The sequence below is a fragment of the Anser anser genome, assembly GCF_964211835.1.
Source record: "Anser anser genome assembly, chromosome: 3".
In the NCBI taxonomy this organism is placed as follows: domain Eukaryota; kingdom Metazoa; phylum Chordata; class Aves; order Anseriformes; family Anatidae; genus Anser; species Anser anser.
Window position 1 is genome coordinate 58,828,247 of NC_139722.1, and position 21,779 is coordinate 58,850,025.

Here is a 21,779-nt window from a genome sequence, read left to right on the forward strand (position 1 = left end):
AAAACAAACCTGGTTGGTTAAAAAAGTAATAATAATAAAAAAGCTGGAAAACGTTTAACCACATCTTCACAATTTAATACACTTATCTTTCCAGTGTCACAACACATAAACAGTGCAAGGACTGAGCTGAACAGACAGTAATTCAGAATATACATGAAGACTTCCAAAGTGAATTAGATAAATGTCAAGGAATAAGAAAACTGGTAGTGCCATGACTTTACTGCAACAGAACAGACTGTTTTAGCCATGCCTGAACAGAACTCCAATAGCACACAGGTCACCCTGGTGCCACAATGGGTACCACTTGGAACATGCGTATCTATAGAAGCACCACCCCATTAAGCCAGACAGTGGTGCACAGGCACGAGAAAATGGAAGAGCCCTTGCCTATCAAACAACTTTCCAGCTCCTCATTACCACAGGAAGGATTCAGGACCTCACAAGAGACAAGAGTCTTCCATCACTGTTATTAACATAAAGAATTCCACAAACAGTTTCTAGGAAGCAGTTTTTGTAAACTTCTGTGAGCCGATCATCTCTCTCTCATTTGCCCTCTTCCTACTAAACTCCAAGCAGTTTATTCAAAGTTGTGGGCAGGCAGGAAATAAAATTTAGATACACCTTCTCATAGCAGCATGTGTAAAAAGTTTCATCGCTGGTTTGGAGAGAGCTATGTAATTTTAATCTGTTTCTTGGAAATATTTTCACTTTGAAAAAAAAAAAATGCCCAATCATACACATTATAACACAACTTGCACGTCAAGGCTCCTAGACATTAGACAAAACCAGTAAGACAAAAACACTAAATTCCTGAAGATGTTTAAAATAATGTAATTTCCCAAATCCTACAATTTACCAATATCTATTAGAAGACACATAACTACTTTCTCGCCTTGATTTAAAGACTCAAGGATTTAAGAATGAAGCAATAAAGCACTAATAGCAACAGTCCAAAAGTACTCATCGTTGATGCACCAAGGCCAATACATAGCCTTGCTAACCAGAACACTTTTTCCCACTAAAATACAATTTTCTAAGAGGTGAACAGTAAAAAATAGCTATTTATCGTTCTTCAGTAAGTCCTTTAAAAAGAAAAGGCATGATTTGCACATTTCAATGAGTGCCACTCACCTAAAAAATCACAGTTATCACAGATACCTATTGAGAACAACTGAATGAACATGACCACTTCAAAAAAGCCAAGCTTTCAGATTATAGCATCAGTCTCCCTACAGCCCAGAAGCTGAGGACTCAAATGCTGGCCATAAGATGTTCGTAGGGTGATCCAACATTTTTTAATTAAAAAATGTCCTACATTCAATAGATAGCTTACAAATTAAGCTCCAAGAGACCTTCACAGATGAGGAAACCCTTTCATTCTAAGACTATTTTAGAAATATTTCTCGTTTTTGGTGGTCAGTTTGGTTTTTTTGGTTTTGTTTTGTTTTTGTAAATTTCAGTAAGGATTAGGTCATCACTAAGATTTCTAGACCTTTCCATTTATTTTCCATAAATACAACAGTTTGGAGTTACTAGTTTTCACTAACTTCCAGACAGTTACTAGCTCACTGAAGGGAAATAAAAATTATGCACACTGAAATAATAATCACAACTTCTTATATAAACAGAGTACTCCGACAAGCTGAATATTATTGAACTGGAATATGGTTTGGAGACAAGAAAGTTCTAAAAATAAAAGAAAAATCATATCAATGTTCAAGAGGACTGAAAGGAAAGCAAATCAAATGTTAAGGTTTCTTAGGAAACAAAGATCAAGAGAGAGAACATCTGTCTACAGACTCAGTTTGCTTACATCTGAAATATCACGTGCAGTTCAAGCCCTCCATCTCAAACAGAACATAGCAGAGAAAACTAAAGGGAGTGGAATGGTTTCTGATGAGCTACCAAGAAAACTGGGATTCTTCAGTCTAGAAAACAGATGACTCAAGACAGAATTTAGTAACAGGTCCACAAAATTCATGAGTAGCCCAAAAGTGTATACTCTATCCTCTTATACAAGATCTACAAAGCTTCAATTAAAGATAGTAAGTGTCAGGTCCAAAACAACCAAACAGAAGAGGTTCTCCTCACCATGGATAGTGATACTCCTTATGTAAGTATGCAGTGACTGCAAGTTTTCAAAGGTGTCGTTGAGAAGCAATCTACTGAAGCTTTCAAAACACACCAAACCACAAAACACAACTTCAGAAATTTGTAAACTGACCTTAACTAGAATTCAAGAGAACTAGAGAAGGCAAGGGGATAGATATCATATATGTTTGACTAGCTTCATATATGCTATCTATCTAGAGGATATGCTTGACTAGCCACATACACAAAAACACAGAGAGTCCTGCTTCTACATAACATCTCTTACCTATAACTTCACTAGCCCAAATGCAGGCTGCCAAGGAGCTCCAGCAAAAGAGAGGAAAAAGGCTAACTCACTGCCACTCACCATAGAAAAGACAAAGTTCTTGTTGCAAACCTTTTCCCCTCAGTTGCTGTTGGGAGATTAGCTTCCTGGGACTACCCCCATTTTCTTCAGCATTTCTAAAAATAAGTGAACACATCGACCTGCAAGTATCCCATGTAACTGCGGTGACCAGATAGCTCAGATGACTGCTTCTTCCCCCAAGGTATGTAAATTCAGTACATTAGTGTTAAGACTGTAATGGGCCACTGAAGAAACCACCATACCTCAACATGCATGCAAATACCTCTTCCATTGCTAACTCAAATTTAGAACGAGCCTGAAGTGGCTGATAGACAACTCAATGAAATTTCAGTCACTTAATGAAGTCCAACTCTACACAGAATTAGTGAAAACGCGAATACGTCTTCCTTGTGTACATACACATATTGGTTTAAGATGTAGAGAAATCAATACGAGCCAATTTTAGCAAGAAAGATTTAGTGACTTCTTTTCCCCTGGTTCTAAACAGTGTTCTGAAATTCTGCCAGAAAATACCTAGAGGCAAACTTTCAGCATGCTTGCTATTAATTCAGTTTAAATTATAGTGAAATGTTGTCTAAAAGGACTTTTTTTTTTTTTTTTTTAAGAGAGAAGAAAAATTCTGGAGACTTAGGAACACTTTTGTTTCCATCTCCCCCACAGAGAGGGAAAGGAGGAGGAAGAACCATCAGTAGGGTTGTCTCACCTTTTATTTTAACAACCACTAATATAACTCAAGACTGTATTGACATGCTTAGACAATTTTAGGATCTTCAAAACAGAAGGGAGCTTTTGTTAAAGAAAGGTTTTGAATGAAAAATATGTATGGATAATTAAAAATTATCCTATTTGTTGAGCTGAATTAAATACCAGCTTGCACTGATGTATCTCTTTGCACGTTCTTCACTGCCTTGTCTTCGTTAATAAGAGAAACCAACAGATGGAAAGAAGTTTTAAAAATAGTTTTTCTATATACTCTGAAAAAGAGAGAAAGCATTTGGTTTTGCAAGATAGAACATGATATAAAAAGAACATGAAAAATGCAAACAGCATTCAAAATGTGAACATGTGCAATGGTGTGCTTTTAAGCCAGTCCTACAGAAATCTGCATTCAGCCAAAAATAGCAAGAGCATCACTGCAAACTACAGCCATTCAAACCAAGATTACTATTCTCCACCCACCCATCAAGCTTCTCCGACCCAAGATATTTAGAAAATGGAATGCGTAATTATAAATACAAATCCTAAATAAATTACAGATGCTTCTACAGGTTTAAAGTGGCCTTAGTTCAAGCATTAAACACTTGTCTAAATTAAGTTCAAGAAAGCTTTTTAGTACCAAATGAAAACAAGCAAGGTTAAAACACTTTGTTTGTTCAGCCTGAAGCTAATGCACATAAATTAAACGACAAATTTCCTTTTGTCAAGCCCCAAGAACGTTTTAAAATTTCCATAAATAGCTATATCCACTTACAAGAAACTATGAAATCACTGTTAAAGCTCCTGAAATTCCGACATCCTGCCAGTGACCAGAAGCCAAGTGCATCATCTCCAAAGACAACACGGGTATGGGGTTTAGAAGGGAGGCAGGGAAATGCTTTTCTGTGTTACAAAGTCAGGTGATACTTTACTTGAGTGTTTACAAGGCCAGACTGTTCTTTCCTAATTTCTGTTTGTAAAGCCAATGCTATATACCCAGCTCTCTCATATTATTTCTCTTTCCCAGCCCAAACTTCCTCGTAATCCCCAGCTTTTGAGTGAATATGAAAGGATCTCTGTCAACCTCATCACCTTTCTTTTTCCTCTTGACTCATCTTTTTCATTCTCTATTCCACACACTCTCACCTATGATTCATTCTCTTTTTCTGTCTCTCTTGGAAAATTCTGTTTCCCAAGTTGTCTACATTTCTGGGGTTCTGGCTAAAACATAACATCATTTATCCCTTACTTCAAGGCATTCAAAAGTACACATACCATCTCACACACTCCCTGTCACTATCAGTTGATTTTATTTATGCAACTCGGTATATCGACATTTCAAAGCCAAATTAGAACAAGGGGTTGGGACACACAGGTGTAATCTGGCACAACCATTCACTCCATCCCACTTTCCCCAGCCATGCTGCTCCACACATCATCCACAAGGCCACGGGGGAAGAAGGAAGCACTCGCCAGCCCAATGAAGAGCTCCCTCCCAACTGCTTTCAGTGTATGCAGAGATCAGCCACCACGTTATCATCATTGCCATTTTAATTGAAATGTTTGTAAACTATGAATAATAAAAAAAGCTCTTTGCCCCACTGCTGGTCCATCACTTTTTTTTTTTTTTTTAAACAGTCCAGACAGTCCAGAAGTTCCATTGAAAGGTTATGTTGATGACAAAGCTCTCATCCTTGACATTGGCACTTTCTGGAATACAAATGTAACCTATTTGGTCTGGTCTTCCTTTTTTTTCTTTTTTTTCTTTTTTTTTTTTTTTTTTTCCCCCTGATGACTTAAACTGCCCACAGGAGGGGGTGGTAGCCAGGAGGAACATTTTACTTACAAAACATGAATTGGTTCTACAGTAAAAAACATTTGAAAATGTATCACGTGTTTTAAAAACAGTACTATACAAATAGCTCAAACCAACTGGATTACGGAGGTTTTGAAAAATCTATTCACGATCACAACCAGCTGGTGTTTTCAGCATTTTTTGCAATAACTCTTTTATCTGTTCCCAGTCTCTTGGGAAATGGTGACAATGCACTGCTACAGGTCCCCAGGCATGAGAGCAGCAAGTCGTTGTGGCAAACCAGACAAAATGAGAGCTGCTGCATTGCTTTAGATAAAAGTTAAATGGAGTAGTCCTAGATTAAAACAATAAAATGTCTCTCTTATCCTCTTAAAACATGATAATCTCAGAAGTTTCCATGCACAATGTATTGGATGAATCAAAGCTGACTACTCAAAATTCCTGAAATAGTTCATGGGGGAAGACAAAGCAGAGTGTTCAGCCTACTTGACACATGATCACAGCAAGGCTTAAGCATTTTTCCTTTGAGAAAAGCCTTTAAGAGTAAGTGAGAGAGCAAGGTATATACTGCAAAAGAACATTCAATTTAACTCTGAACTAAAGTTTAAAGACAAGATAGATTTATCACAGACTGGTCTTAGTCCATTACAGGCACCTTAAAGAACCCGTCCTGCAATTACGTCCCGGTCCATTGGGAAATGTCTGCCAACGTGTGCAGTCCTGCTGCACTTGGGGAGAGGGATGAGTTGTAAATTAAGACTTCCTAAAAATTATCTACTGTCCATATGCTAATGTATAATCCTCTTGAAAGCACATCCACACCTGCCAGCTGCAATAGATGACCTCTCCTTTTTTTTTTTTTTTTTTGGGGGGGGGGGGGGGGGGGGTCGGATTCTGACCTTCGCATAGAACAGCGCTACCTGGAGCAAAACTAAGCGTGTCCAAAGTAATTGGTCTGAATGGAGCCAACCATTACGTGATGGACCTTTATCACACTTTATTTAAATCACTTCCTCTAAAGGCAAATGTCTTTAACTGGAAAGCTGCTATTGTGATTGTAATTTTATTGTCATGTTAAAGTCCGAGCAGGGGAGACTGTGTAAGTAGAGAAACAAGTAGAGCAACTAAATGGCAATGTTTGTTCCGAACTAGCTGGCACACATACTTAAGAGCAAGCATTAGCTACTATGAAAGCAATATGTAGTCTCCACCTATTGCATATGGGTCCGCAATCAATGTAGAGCTCAATCAATCAGTTTAGAGCTCTTGCAGACAGACGGCTTATTTTTGTTTGTTTCTTCTAAAATAATGTCACCTTTTTGCATAAAAAGACAAAAATAAATCAAATCAGAGCAGCTCTGGAATTGCCCTTCAGTAGCTCAAAACTCACGTTACATTGTATTATTCACAAAGTGACTTACTTGTCTTTTGAAAAAGACAGCCAAAGGATTTGTTCCCTGTCAGCTGGGTTCGCATTTGTGCTGCTCTGAGGAGTGTGGCAAGCCAAAACACAGAGTGAGTAAAGTTCAGGTCCATGTGTCTATCAACTTTGAATGTTTGTTTGGATTTTTTTCAGTCAGTCAAAACAGGTACCTGGCTTGTTTGCCATAACGTAAAGAAAGGGAGGAAAAAAAAAAAAAGTTGTACAATACTAAGATCAAGAGGTTTTTGTTTGTTTGTTTCAGGTATGTTTAGCAGATGCATTTAATCAATAAACTTTCCTATTGCTTCCTCTCTCTCACACCCCTCCAAGAATCACATTTTCTAACTACAGTTAAAAATGCTGTTACAGATGGGAAGTTTTCCCACTTGGGCCTGCCATCCCTCTGTCTCATAAGCTGTATGAGGTGTGGCTCATCTGGTGAGCTTTAAGATAATAGATGTTGCCTTTTCTTGCGAGTTAAAGAATTAGTGCAGTTCGAGAGAAATGTAATAGAGACTAGTTTTTGTTAGTATTGTCTTAACTACTTAGTAGAAGGAAACTAATATACAAACACTGACTTCTCTTGCAAACGAAGTGCATTAGAGAGTCTATTTGGGACCAAAAAATATATAAAGTTATTCATTTTATTCCTTACAGAAAATCCAACTATGCAAACAGGTTCCTTTTTTACCATATATCCATTGCCTATCTGTAAGTCTTTAGTCCATATGCCTTCCAACAAGAAAAGTAACACCACTAAGTATTTTCCTGCAAGCCTGTATAAGGCAGAATGCTAATTCAAAAATATTTTGTTTTCCCAGTTGTATTTTTTTTTTTATGTTTAGAAGTTTCAAGACAAGACTTTTCAATTAAATTATATTTTTATACAGTAAAGTCTTTATTTAAAACGAATTTACACACATTAAGCCAATAGCTGAAGCAGGGGCACACAAGTTTTTACCTAATATTTATGCAGAATATTTTAACCTCCGTTAAAAGAAAAAAAAATAAAAGAAAAAAAAAAAACACTCTGAGTTTGTCCTGCAGCGTGAGAGCCACAGGCTCAGCAATAAGCACAGAGCCGACAGAGTGGACGCATCCCCTGCCTGAAGCTCACTGTAAGGCGTGGTGCAGCAGTGGGATCTGAACTCCTGCCAGGACACCAGGACTGGCAGGGGGACACTTGAACCCCTCTATGCTTCATTCTTCCTAATGCCAGAAAAAAAAAAAAAAAAATGTGCTAAACATCTGCTGAAATCATCCAGTACACTTTTTTCAAATAAAAATGAATATCATCACTATATCTCAGGTTTCTATCCTCACAAAAAGAATGCTAGGAAGAAGTGTCCATCCTCTCCCATCTGCTTTTTTTAAAATATATTTTTTAATACACACACAGTTGCTTTTTTAAACTGAAAGAGGAGCTGACTTGGAATGATATTTAACCTAAATCCAACCTTTTCTCTCTTTCATTAAAACTGGGGACCTGAATGTCAACTGCAGTGCTGAAGTCTTCTCTAAAAGTACGAATTAAGTGAACTTTCAAAAATATCCATAAGACACTATTACATTTTATGTGATACTCTGAAAACAAAATACATCAGGGAAGAAAAAACACATTCTTATTCCCCCCTCCTCGCTCTGTTTAATTCTCAGTCCTTCCTGAAGGAGTAACGGAGCACATTTAAGACCTCCTCTTGTCACCCTCGAGCCCTGTGACCTGTGTCACCTGCCCAGCCCGGGTGGCTGGCAGCCCGCACTGCCCCGCTACAGCAGTTGCTGACTCAGCTGAGTCAAGCCAAGGAGAGCAGAGAGCTGACACCAGCCACGGTGATGGGCTGCAGCCTGAACTTATGGCTGGTGCTCGTGTCCTTCAGTGCCTCTGCCAGTCTGTGGACACTCACAACTAGATGAAATTTGCTTAGTCAGTGGTGCCAAGAGGTTGCACCTGCTTGCACAGGTCCCTTTCCCAAGAGCTAACTGGACCACAGAAGTGACAAACTGTAACACTGGTAACCTGCTAAAAGAAAGCACTGCATGCTTACGCTCATACACGTTGGCAACCTGACTGGCATTCATGATGTGGGGACAAAAATGTACCATGACTTCATGAAAGTCACTTTTAGTACCACGTCTCCTCAGCCACTGTTAATATAAAGCTTACTTAATCTTTTTGGAAAAAGCTACCCCCAAAAACTGTATAAACTGTTGCCCTAATGGTGTTCATTTACAGCTAAACAGTGATTAGAATAAATAGTCCTTTACACTCATTTAATATTTTTATTCTCGCCCTTTTGATTGCTTCCATGTAAGGAACACACACATACAGTTTTTGGAGGAGGGAATGTATAATCTTCTTGTGGACTATTTTCTGGTGGACTATATTCATTTAGATTGCAATCTGAGAGAAAATAAATTAAAAACAAAAACAAAAAATCCAGTGGCCACTCCTCCTCAAGCAGTATTTTCAGGTTTAAGACAGAACATCACCAAACACAGCCTTCCTCACCCACCTCCTCTCCCAGAGGAGAGGACACAAAAATGAGACTTGTGAAATAAGACTTAAATTTAGACTGGAGAGTTGGTTTGTTGTTTTTTTTTTTTTTTTTCATGAATAAGAAAAAAAAAATCATATTGAGAGACTTTATATACACTCAAGTGGATAAAGGAGGGCACAGATTCCTGCAAGGAAACAGAAGAAAGTAAATTCTCTGAAGCCAAGCAGGAGCTGCTGCTATACTACAGAAAACAGCCTCTATCAGCAAAGGAAAATAAAACCAATGTACCAAACCTAACTACTTCCTAGGAAGAAGAACGTAAAAATATTACTAAAAAGTCTGCAAAGCAATTACTTTTGCTACATTTTCCACTCAGCAATACTACATCTCTTATTAAAAAAAATATTGGAGAAGCCATTTTTAATCAAAACTGGAATTACAAACTCCTCAATAGACCAGATAACTACTGATCTAGATTCAAAACATGAACGGTTTGGCTTGAAAAGCAAGAATACTTGTTTAATATTTGTTCACAAGGAAGCAGAAGTGATTCAAAGGACTTGGAAACAAACAAAATCTAGTTTGGTTTCTAGTAGTTGTGTTTTCTCCCAATTTAGCCCTTTTCCCCCCCTCCGTCCTGCTGCTCTTCCTTCCTTTTTCCATCGTTTTCATTTACATCGAGTTCTCTTTTTCAAGCAGCCCAAGCCCATGTAAGTAGTTTGCCAAATCTAAACTCCTTTGTTTCTCATAGCCTTTATTTATATTCACCCGTGCTCATTTTAAAATCTCCCAACCAAGGCAGCTTAGGGCAGGCAGATGCAGAGGTGAGAAACGGATGAGTTTCAAACCCAGAACACGCGGGGTCAGTGAAGAACAGGACCCCTGCAGCCCCTCGCCGCCCCCTGCCCGCCTCCCAGCACGTGTGTGGGGAAGGGAGGGCACGAAGGGAGCTCCCTTTCCCCATCCCTCCAAGTCTCCAATCACCAAGAGCGGGACCATCTATTTCTGATTCCTTCACTCTCCCAGATGAGCTTGACAAAAATGTTGAAGAATAATTCAACAAAATATTTCTTCCCTTACGAGCTACTTGATAAACAAAAATGTAAAGAAAAGAGGACTGCAATTGGAAATGAACTACAATAACCGTACACTTCATGCATTTGTATAAACACACTGCAAGCCCTGCCAATTTAAAAGACTTCTTCCACCACCCACAACTACTTCCTTTTATCTTATCAGAAAAAGAGCTGTTTGCCGCTGTAGGCTAATTACACCATCTGTTTAGCCCCAGTGCAGCAACACTAAGACATAGCACATTAACTCCTTAACTTTCCCACATGGAAGTGCCTGGCGTTGCCCTCACGCTCTCAAAGACGTGGGCTGGGCAGAGGGAAGGGAGAAGCAGCCTCCTGTTATTTATATTTCCCTCTTCCCCCACCACAGCTCTGCTGCTGGACTTCACAGGGATTTAAGCAACCTGACAATTTCTCTCTAGCTCACCTCGGTACAATGGTGCCAGTTGTCACGACTGGCAATGAAAAACATCAATCACCCGCGTGCACACAAAGGAGAAGGAAGAGCCTGGGCAAGCCCGTGCTGCTTGTCACATCGAGCGAGCTGGCTCTCGAGTTTCCCAGGACACAGGAGATGCACACCCTTGCATTAAAAAGCAGTATTGCTCCAACTTTTGGAAAATAGGAAATGCACGCCAGCCTTCTGCCTCTCTGAAGCAAACACGTCCCGGCCCATCCAACAGGGCCAGACAGAGCCCACAACGCACCAGCTGTCCCCCAAAGGCACCGCTCAGCAGGTACCACATGCTGGCACGCCGGAAGACATCTTCACAAGGTCCCTGCACTCTCTTCTTTCATCCTTCCCCAGCCCAATCTCCTCTTCCCCCTCCACTCCTTTAAATCAGTCAGAACACACAAGAACCTTGCTGCTTTGAACACCTTATTGAAGTCAGCCCCAACTGAAGATAAAGGGGTGACCACGGGGCACGAGGCGCAGCGGGCTCAGGCAGAGGGTGCAGGAGTCCCTCCAAGCCCCACACTCTCACGGTCAACATCAGCAGCCTGGCCTCAAGAGTTCGCACCTTCCCATGGGAGCCCATCACTCCCCGCTCCCTCCCAGACCCACCAGGCTGTTTAACTTCTCTCCACCTTCTCTTCTCGCATACAGAATTGCGCGGGAAGCCATTAACCCAGCTGATTTGGGTACATGGGCTGGAAGCTCAGTGGAGGAAGTGGGAAGGCAGAAGGTGAGAAGGCAGCCACACCTGCAGGGCAGCTGCGACATGCAGATACCTGTAGCAGCCTCTCCGGGCAGCAAAGCTTTGGCAAGGACGGAAGGTTTGTCTGCATCCCTGCAACTATCAAGAATTTTCTTCCAGAAATCTGAAAGTTAGCGAACTTGAACCTACCTGACTGCATCTGGAATTCTTTGTATCTCCCTCCCTTTCACCCCTTGGTAAAAGCATTCCCACATTTGTAACATGGTGCTAGAATAGCCCCATTACAGAGACACATTCCAGTTGAGAAATTGCTTTCATCAGAATATACTACATGTTACTGATAACCACTAAGATTAAGCCAAAGGCGAAAGGAAAATCTGTAGACATTTAACATCACTTTGCATTGCTCAGCCACATAGTTTTATTAACAGTTATTTATAGATTCCCACTTCTGCTACATGTCACATTTTAAAGGAAAAAAAAAAAAAAAAGCAGCTTGGGGAGGCTGGAAAGGGGAGATCCAGAAATAAGAGAAGGCTTCATCTTACAGAGACTGCTCAGGAGGACATTTACATCATTATCTGTACATCATTTACATTTACATCATTATCTGTAGAGCAGCAAATGCATGGGTCACAGGAAACAGGATGCAAACTGGGATAACAGAGAAGGGGAAAAAAAGCAAAGGTGACTTGAGCCCAGTTACGTTCAATAACTCTCTTGCCCTCAGGTTCCATCAAAACTGAATAACATGAGGTGTGGGATGGGGTAGGAAATAAAGCAATTACATGCACTCTTTACGACAGTATTATGCTTCTTTCTTTGCTTATTACTGCATATCTAGAAACAAAGTATGCAGGTATTCTTCATGTTGCATACAGAAATTAGAAGAGTTTTCATGGATAGATTGCTCCTGACCTTTTTAGTGATGAAACTATTCAAAAGGGGAAAAAAGGCAGAAAATTACTTCAATCAAGCATTTGCAAGTAAAGAAACATTAAATGCTTGGACAAAAACACCCAGATCATATCCCACAATTTAGTAGCACTCTATGCAGAGCAACATTTAACGCAGCCACAGCTCAGTGAAACTGCTGGAGGAGCGGGCTGGCTCAGATTCAGGGGCTCGCCGTCAGTAAGGTCAGGGCATACACTGTGCAAGACACACTTCATGTGGCACTGTACTTGCTTCTATTCTCTGAGGCACTTTCCTATCACGGAGATAAAAATGTAAGACGAAGCATCCAGTGCCATGACAGCCGTATCTGCCTTCCAGCTAATGGAAAAGTACCAAGCACCAACACCAGCCTGCAGAGAGGAGGATCTTGCTCAGCCACTGCTGTCATTTAACGTGTTCCCTTCCCACCCACGGTCAACAGCAAGGCCAGGGTAAGTCACTAGGTAACTTTATTAACTAGGTAATCCATTAACTTCGATTGGAGGACAGAAAGTACATAATCTGCGGTTATCAGCTCCGAAGAGGTGTTGAGATGAACCTCTCCATTTTCAAAGTTGCTTTGATACATTAAGCTTGTAAAGTTTGCCAGACAATCCTTAACTGAAAGGCAATAAATGTTGCGAAAACAAGTACAGTTGATAATGTAAAAGAAATTCTACTAATCAGCCTAATGTATTCTCTTACCACAATTTACAACACGTCTGTATGCTTAACATGTGAAGGTAAACAAAACATTTATATTTTACTAGTAAAACAACATTTCTATTTGTTTAAGAGGCAGGTCCCTGCATTCCCTATACTGATTTGTTCAAAGAAATAGTTCACAAAGAATTCCTGTACCCCAACATATACTTAGTTTAAACCAAGTATCCTAATATTGGCAATCCTTTAAAAAAAAAAAAAAAAAAAGGCATAATTCCCCCTGAGAACACTGCTGTTCAGATACAAAGGAATGAAGGCAGTTTGCTGTCCCATAAACTGTAGCTCATTAAAGCACAAACAAAACTAGCTTTAGTTTTACATGAAGAAAGGGATTTATGGCTTGATGAGAAACAAATTGCCAAAAACCCCAGTGCAAACTCGCAACCTAATTAAACGCCTTCTGTTACACATAGCATGAAAACTACCACCACTGCTTTTTGTGCCTATAAAACCACTCTTCCTTCTAACTGTTATTTACCTCCCGTTGACCAAGTGTAGAAAAATGCTGGCATGCACCCTTCAGGACTTCCAGGAGCTCCTGCAGTCAGTACAGCTCTGTGTACTGCCACTCGTGCTTCTTTGCAAGCTAGCACAAATCTATGCCCCCTCAAAGAGAGGGGCTTCTTTTCTGGGTGGCATGCATCTTTGACATAAAAATGCATTGTAAATTGCCTTGGTAAGTTACATCAAGTGTAATACATACCACCAAAGGTTAACTACAATGCCCATTTCCCTCACCCCAAAAGCTCGCTAGAGAAGTCAGACTTATGAAAGATGACTCCCTTGAAACATTTGGCAGTCATACAGTCAGATTATGTAAGTATACATGGAATGCTAAGTACCTATTTAGTATTTCATTATCTCCTTAGCAAATAGTGCCATTCTATCAGATACAACACTTTATCTTGCACTTTTTAATTTTGAAAGCAAGCACCCATTAAAAAATGAAATGATTTAAAACAGAACTCCTAAAAACAAACGAAATATTTCAGCTGTACATGAAGACTAAACTATCAAAGCCTCTCTGTGAACCAGAAAATAAGAGAAATATATTCTGCAGCCTAAGCACTTGATACTTTCCAAAATCCTGGACATAAAGTAAAATTCTGACCATTTCAACAGCGAATTCTCACTCAACACCTGTCTGCTGCCACATCACCGAGTCTTTCAGAAGACTTCTTTCACAAAAGGTATAGTAATCATCTGTAAGGTTCAAGGTAAAACACAGAACACTTCCCAGACTTCAGAAGTCCTTAGCAGAATTCAAACACCTATAATAAAAAACCACCACGCAGACTACTTCTCATATCTGGAAAATCCTAACAGGTCAGCTGCGAGCCAGAAGTTTTGGTAAAGAGCCACGGGGGAGTCCTAGAGAAGGGAGAGATCGCATCCCTAAGAAATGGCAGTGGGGAAATCCCATTTGCTGTTGTTCTCCTGGGTTAGGTTTCTCCATACAGAGAGAGGTCTCTAAAAGCTTTCTACTAGCAGCAGTATCCTAACTCCCAAGCATTAACAGACTTTCGGAGGAAAACGAATCTGACCTTTAGTACAGCAAAGTCAAATTTCTGCACCCTAACAAAACAGTTTGGTAGCCTGACGAGAGTCAATCTGGTCTAGTAACACTTCCTGTCAGAAAGGCCCCAGAAAAGGCTGCCTTTAACTACTCTGGAAGTGTTAACTGTCAGTTGGAAATAAATAAATAAAGCAAAATAAAATAAAATCAAGCTAAACACAGCATGCACTCTTCCAAGAAGCAAAACACAGTCAAAATCTACTTCCAGCATTCTGGCGAAAAAATAAGACAAGTGTGACAAAAAACATGTGAATTTATACTCTGGAAGCAAATCCTCACATGAAATACTGTCCATATACACGGCTGGTTTATATTACCTTCAGAGAAGCCTGAATATCCATCACAGATGTAGCTGCACCAAGACTTTTTTAACACTGCATTTTCATACACGTTACCGGTTGTTCACAAGGCTGATTTTTATTTTTAACCCACACAACATCTCCTACTATCACCTCCACATCTATTTCTTCACTCCATGCATTTTCTTATGTATGAGGAAGCAGTATTTGTGTAGCTCCTGTAGAGCTAGCTATTCCAACACACTGATCAGATTAAAGAGACTTTACAAGCATCTAGAAACAATGTCCGTTCATGATCACCTTGTAAAAATAGCAAAAAAATTCATCCTGTACTCTAAAAAATATCCCATGTCCGAGTATGTTGGGTTCAAGAGGACAGACTTAAGTCTTTCTACTGGTATCACTTCATAATCTTACATCTATAATTCTCTCACATAAACACACACAGTTTTTCTCTATTTTAAAACATCACAAAGAACTTAAAAATGCATTATCCAGGTTAGCTCTGCCTTACAGATCATCCAAGCTACTTCCCAAGAAAACCACAAAGGCAATAACATTTTGTGCCTGAATCTGGAAGCATCCCACTATTTTAAACTCGTGTTGTCACAACAGAAATAACAGGGGCATACTGCTACCACCTCCTCCACAGAACCAGAGGCGGCAAGTACAGACCTAGCCCTTCACCTCATCTCTTGCTGCTGCTGCTTCTCAGCATCTCCTCTTCAACTCTGTGCTACTTTACAAGGAAAAAAAAACAGTCCCAGGTACTCATGTTCCTGCTTCCTTGCCTACCCATTAAATCCCGTTTCAACGTAATTTATTAAGAGCTAGGTTGTCTCCACAAGTACCAAAGCATACACTGAATGCACAGTTGCTACAGTCATTGGCATGCTTGGAGTTCATGCCCTACCTTATCCTGTGACAGCTTGCTCAAATACCTATACCTTTAGCTATACAGGGAAGCTGTAAGAAAAGAAAAAGAAAAAAAAAGTGCTGCCAAGTAAGAGAGAGATGATAAAACTGTATTTGCTCTTCACTTTCCTTACTCTATAGCTGAGGAAAGTATAGCAGAATCCAAGTTGCCCTGATCCACAACAAAACTTACCAAAATATCCCTAACAGTGCTTGGCAGATGCTGCTCTCTCCCACTACAGCTCCTGTCAGCCCTTCAGACTGCAAGAGGTAACTGGCAAGCTTGACACCTTTTTTGTGGAAGACTTCCGAGTGAGAAAAACATGGTTGATTTGCACTTCCGTGACACTTAAATGCTGAAAGCAAACCCAGTAACAACAATCAGAACTCTCCAAAATATAAACCACCATGTACCTTGAAATAGATCGGGTAAAACTTAGTCTAATTGTATTCAGTAATCACTAGAACACTCAAAAAATCAGATGTAATAACAAGAAACAATCATCTCATCCTACCTTATTTTTTTTTTAATATAAGCGCAGGAATTCTGAACGTTTACATCTCAATTGGCTTTTTCCCTCTTACAAAACAATAACAAAATGAAGGAACACTGTGTTTGGTCCTACCTGCGCAGTTTATGAGGTCTGATCTTTTTTTGCGAAAGTATTATTTCAGCTGCAGCAGTTAGCTAGTCAGAATACTTTAAAATATGAAAAAAAATGTGATTCTAAAAGCCTACATTTATCCACAGAGTCTCAAAGTGACATTTTGGCCCAATTAAGCTCTTCAGTGTATTAAGTCATCTCAATAAAAAGAGTAAAATTGATGCTCTTAAAAGTTGTTTTTAAATATTTAGAACTAGACTCTGATCTCAGTGATTTTGGTTCATTTGGTGGTATCCCATGATACCAGTGTGGCTCCTAAACATAAGATATTACTTTTTAATAGCTCCATTAAACATGTTTCAAGATACAAAACAACTTTGCGAGGCCTGGGGGAATGAAAAAAGAAAGGGAAATTATTCTACGTGTGAGTCAATTATGCTATCTGTGAGTCAACGTTAGTTCCCCTTCACTCTCTAAGTATCTACACACAGAAGACTATTTCATAACTGCATTCTGCCTTGGATTTTTTGACAGTATATGATTGTTAATTGTTTCTTCCTCAGACCTGAAAAGAAAACCTGGAGGAAAACAATACAGCTTATAATAGCTCATAGTAGGTCTGTAAGAACAACTGACTGTGTACTCAAATACGCTGTTTTAGTCCTTGTTAAAGAATTAAAGTTATAAGGTTAAACATAGCATTATCCACTAAGATCCAAGCAGTTTTATATATACAAGCAGCATTTTTAGTTATGATTTAATGTTTCCAGTCATAAGAGTGACAGTGAGATGGATTCTTTTACTCCTAAGGGACTAAACCAACAAGTGAAGCAGGAGACGAAAGCTCCGTGTACGATCTTGATGCTACAGCTTCTGGGAAGAGTAAACCTGTAAAACCAAGAGGGTGATTCAGCCACTTTGTGCATTTCTTCTTTCATTCTTCTGCAGCTGAACATAAATTTGGATTAAACTTACCAGCATTTTGCATTATCACACTTTTCCTGTCATGTGTTAATGACTCTTGGAGTACTAAACCAGGACCACATAAGCAGTTGTGATCTTGGACTGTAAAGACTCAAACCCCGTTCATTACCTATACCACAGAAGTATGTGAAGTTCACGAAAACTTTTTACAACAAAAATTCACAGAAATTCACAATAGTTCTTTTCCAACCTACTTTTGTACACTGAAAATAAGTCTCAAATTTATAGGTGCAAGCTTTATCTTTTTACCATCCAGAATTGCTGCAAAGCTCTTTACAGAAAATGTCCAAAAATAACTGAAGCGCAAAGGCAAGTATCTTCACATTTATCTGCATTCATCAGGAGAATTAGATGTCCCGAACCTCTTGCAACAGATATTATAGAGACATGGCATAATATGGACAAGTAGCCTAATTAACAAATTAGTCAGTTTTACTTGGCAATCCCACAAGAGCAAATAATAGACTGTCGAGCTAAGCATCACACAGCCATCATCCTTTCAAACTATGTGGTAAAATCAAAATACCTGCAGTCTACACAAGGAGGAGGTTTTTGCCTTCAAAGGTGTTTTCCCGGAATATCCATCTTATTCCTCAAGAAGTTCCCCACTTTTACTACTCAACTTGTCAAACTGCAATGCAATCAAATAAATCTAGACATTTTGTGTACACACAAACTATGAATAAGGCCATTCAAATCCCCGTATCTTCTGCTTCCGATTCCCAGTCTGCAATACTCATTCACCTCTAGCACAAAATGCCCTAATGGAAATAACACAGGTTAAACTTAACGATGACTATAGATCTGTATAATTAAATGAAATGGGTGCTTTTCTGATAAAATGGGAAATCTCTTCCTTTTAGTTCCCGACTGAGATCACAGCTTAAACCCTTATTAATCTGAGATGCAATGAAAACATAACAGCATTTACAAGTATCCTATACACTCTTAGAACTTGGCACATAAACCACTGGTAATGGCATCCCTCCACCATGGATGTCCACGCCAATCTGTCAGGTATAACCTAGTTCATCATATCTTTTTAACCATGCGAACACAAAACTCTCAGTTAAGCGATCTGCCAGTGTATCTACTAATGCATTAGTTGCCAAATTTGAATAAAAGGAAAACAACACTGACAGGCATTCAAGCCTGTCAAGATCTGTTCTAGAGGCACATTTACCTATGCAAGACCAATTCTGCTGCAGCCAACAAGCATAAACAGGCACAATCCCTAAGTAGGTGGCCCTGTCCTCAGACACTCTTCCTTCCACTGGCATCACCGAGACAATACAAATGAGAAGGACAGAAACAACCTCCCCTTCTGGCAGCAATGCACAGTATCTGCAAACAACAAGTTTTTACGACACAGTAAGAACAGAAAATATTTTTCAGACATCTTCTTCGCAAGTACCACCATGTCCCTAGTAAATTTCCTACTCCAATAAAACCTTCTACTATGGCATGAAATAAAGGGGTTTGTTGTTGTTACAAAGAGGAAGGATCAGCTTACAAAGCACATAAATCTTTCCTTTTGTGGCCGTGCAAGCTCATTCATGCCCCTCGTTAAGGAAGAACACAAGTCCCATGCAGGCAAGTACAGAACAGCATAACCACGCAGAAGACAATCACAGAAAGCACACTTCCTCAGGCAGTGCTAGAGAGGACTTCGGTTAGTTTACCTCTACCTGCTCTTCTCATGCTCTGGCCTTGGACTGTAGGCCCTCGCCTGACTGATAGTACGCCACTTAGTTCATCTTTACCTGTTTATTAATCTATACATCAGGGACAAAAATAAAATTTGCAGATGTTCTCTATCCCATATAGCCTTCTTTTAAAGAGAAGAATAAGAACTTGTATTTCACAGGCTAAGTGTAAGAGCAGCCAGGTAAAACAAGAAGATTTGAGAGCTGGAAGGTGGAAGACTGTAATCACCCAACTGTGATGGACAGCAGCCAGATTAGTCTACCTGACTCCATCTTAATCCACCCTGAGAACGAGCGGACTTCAGCCCAGCTGAGGACTCCACTAGAAGCAAATATTAATTCCTTTAGGCAAATATTACATGAGTGGAAGAGTACAACACTTCATAATGCAAAAGAACTTTAACCTTTCCCCAAAAGACCACAGATAGTCACAGCTATTTTACAAATGGAATCAGACAACTTCCTCGCTGAGATAAACCAAATATCAAAAGGCTTAACTGCAACAGTGACCAAATGCTTCAAGTTCTCTGGCTGCTGTTAACTGCTCAGCTCAGCAGTAGAGCTGCTGTGTTAGAGACTCCATGAATTTTAAGCTGCATTTTTAAAGTATCTGTAGAAAGGACAAGCCCATTAATGGCATACAAAGATTATTATTCAAGCTCCGCAGTTTTTAGCTTAAGCACAAAAGCTAGCAAAAGACTAAGGAATACTAATTCAGTATTTGGGAGGACAATTAACACTTCTCAGTTTAGGCTCTCCTTTTTTATAGCATGCACAGGAACCACGGACATAGTATATACAAGTGTGTGTATATATATTAATTTATTTAACCTATATCCCAATCTTTCATAGGTAGAGGGATATAAGTATACTTACTATATATACACACACAAGCACATGTGCACACACATATATGGAGGCAATTACCATGGCTACTTCAATCCTACTGGAAAATATTACACTACTTTTAAAGGGCTGAATTATACAAAATTCAGGGAAGAAATCTGGTTATAGGCTTATTTAAAATGTTCTAAGGACTACCTCTAAAAACAGAAGAAAGATAAACATAGCTAGAAGCACATTTGATAAAACAAATATATCACTATGCTAGTGCTATGGCTACCTAGTAGGAAATGCTTTACTCTGTTAGCTTCTTCAGTCAGGGGACTAGCCATACGCAGAGAAGCAAAGCACCCAGGGAAAAGACATCATCTTTCATTAGACCAAGACACACAGTTTGGAGAAAAAGAGAAATTAACAAGCTAACTGCTACATTTGCCCTTAGCTATTATAGAACAGACATTAAGATAGCTTAATAGTTAGCTATTCTTCAGCTATTCGTTGATTAACATAATTAAATAAAATTCAGAGCAACTGATTTAAAACTTCCACCCAGTTTGAAGCTGATTTGAATCTGAAAGTGTGTTTCTTTTCAGGTATCTTCCCCTGGTGAAGAATGTCCACTGCTTCCTCACAAGCAGAATGCTGTCTGCAGATTTACATACAATGATTGCTCTTACAGATTAACATAATGGCTAGGAGACCAATCTTTTTAAGCAGAAGGGTAGGATGGGGAGACTAATCATGAGACATGAGGGGGAAAGGGGGGGGGGGGGGCGGTATTCTTAATGGAGGTACCATGGAAGCTTTTTTTTTTTTTTTTTAAGGTTTCCACCTCTATATCTGAAGATGGTAAAGATGTACAGTGTACAGTGATAAACATAACTGTTCGTGCATTTCAATTTTTCTAAGTCTGATTTGCTTTACTAAACAAATGTTTAGAAATGCAATTTAAATCAACAATTTAAAGCTAACCCTTAATCTACATGTAGGTAAAAAATTGCTGTGGACTGTTCCAATGCATTTATATGAACATGTTTGACTGATACAGAGTAGAAAAGGACAAGATAAATTAAAAGACCTAGTATCAGAATACAGAACAGAAAGCTATTTCTCAAGATACAATTTTCAAAGGCTGCATGAACTTTTTAGTGAGTCTTACAATATCACTCTAAAAATCTATATCTAGAGCGGTATCAGAATTCAGCCCTTCAATAATGCATCTAATAAAAAAAATGTTCAGAGGAAGTGACTGAATGAGGTCAGAAGAGGTTTTTGTTTCTTACTGGAATCAAACTATGACACCAGTTATATCAAAGCCAATTTATTTTACTGATGAGCCATCTCCCCTATTTTTGTTTTGCTTTGAAAACACAGCATGACAAACCAGTTATATTTGCAATTTAATCACTTGTTTCACCTCTCAAGTAACACAGGCAAGCTTTGTATACTGTGCTGCAAATAATAAATTGATCATGTAAGACTTCATAACATTAGCACACAGTAATAATAAAAAGTAGTATTCAGTCATTCTATTTTCTTCCTCAGTATTCCCTTCCCCCCTTCTTTTTTTTCTTTTTTTAAAAAAAGGTGGTTACAAAACATAATTGGAAGTCTCCTCCACCACGTAAATCAGTAACTGCTATCTGGACTACTTAATAATCAAATGATACAGACACGCAGCTTATTGAAACTTGCCTCAATGTCTTCCACGTACTTATGACTGACAAAAGCAATCCTCTGCTGTAATTTGCAATCAAATGTTGACCACCCTATAGCATCCTTTGCTGTACTGTGCAGTGCATGACATTCTAATTTATTGAAAACAAGTAGTCATTTCTGTTTCCCACTAATTTGAAGACAGGAAGTCATCTCCTAAGCATTACATTGTCAACTACATGTGATTATTGGTCCAAGTCCTGACCAATATTGGATTATTGGTCCAAGGCTGACTACGTTATAAAAATTAAGCAGTTAATTCACCCCTTTTAAACAGGATAGCAAAACTGTCACAAACCTTTTATTATTTCCATGGTCTCAGGCATAATCGATCACACAAAAGATGTGCCTT

General features: G+C 39.1%; 1 protein-coding gene across 5 annotated transcripts in view; it reads right to left on the reverse strand.

Annotated features, from left to right (window-relative positions):
- Nucleotides 1-21,779, reverse strand: part of PTPRK (protein tyrosine phosphatase receptor type K) — a 422,368-nt gene that overhangs the window by 364,786 nt on the left and 35,803 nt on the right. The window contains exon 1 of one of the 5 annotated variants that reach the window (XM_083828072.1): nucleotides 13,262-20,396. The exons of 3 other annotated variants lie outside the window; for them this stretch is intronic. In XM_083828072.1, coding sequence (XP_083684198.1) covers nucleotides 13,262-13,445 — 184 coding nt within the window. In that variant the 5' untranslated portion in view covers nucleotides 13,446-20,396. Of the gene's footprint in view, nucleotides 1-13,261; nucleotides 20,397-21,779 lie in introns of those variants that run through there. One more of the 5 variants, XM_083828071.1, reaches the window with a different exon arrangement.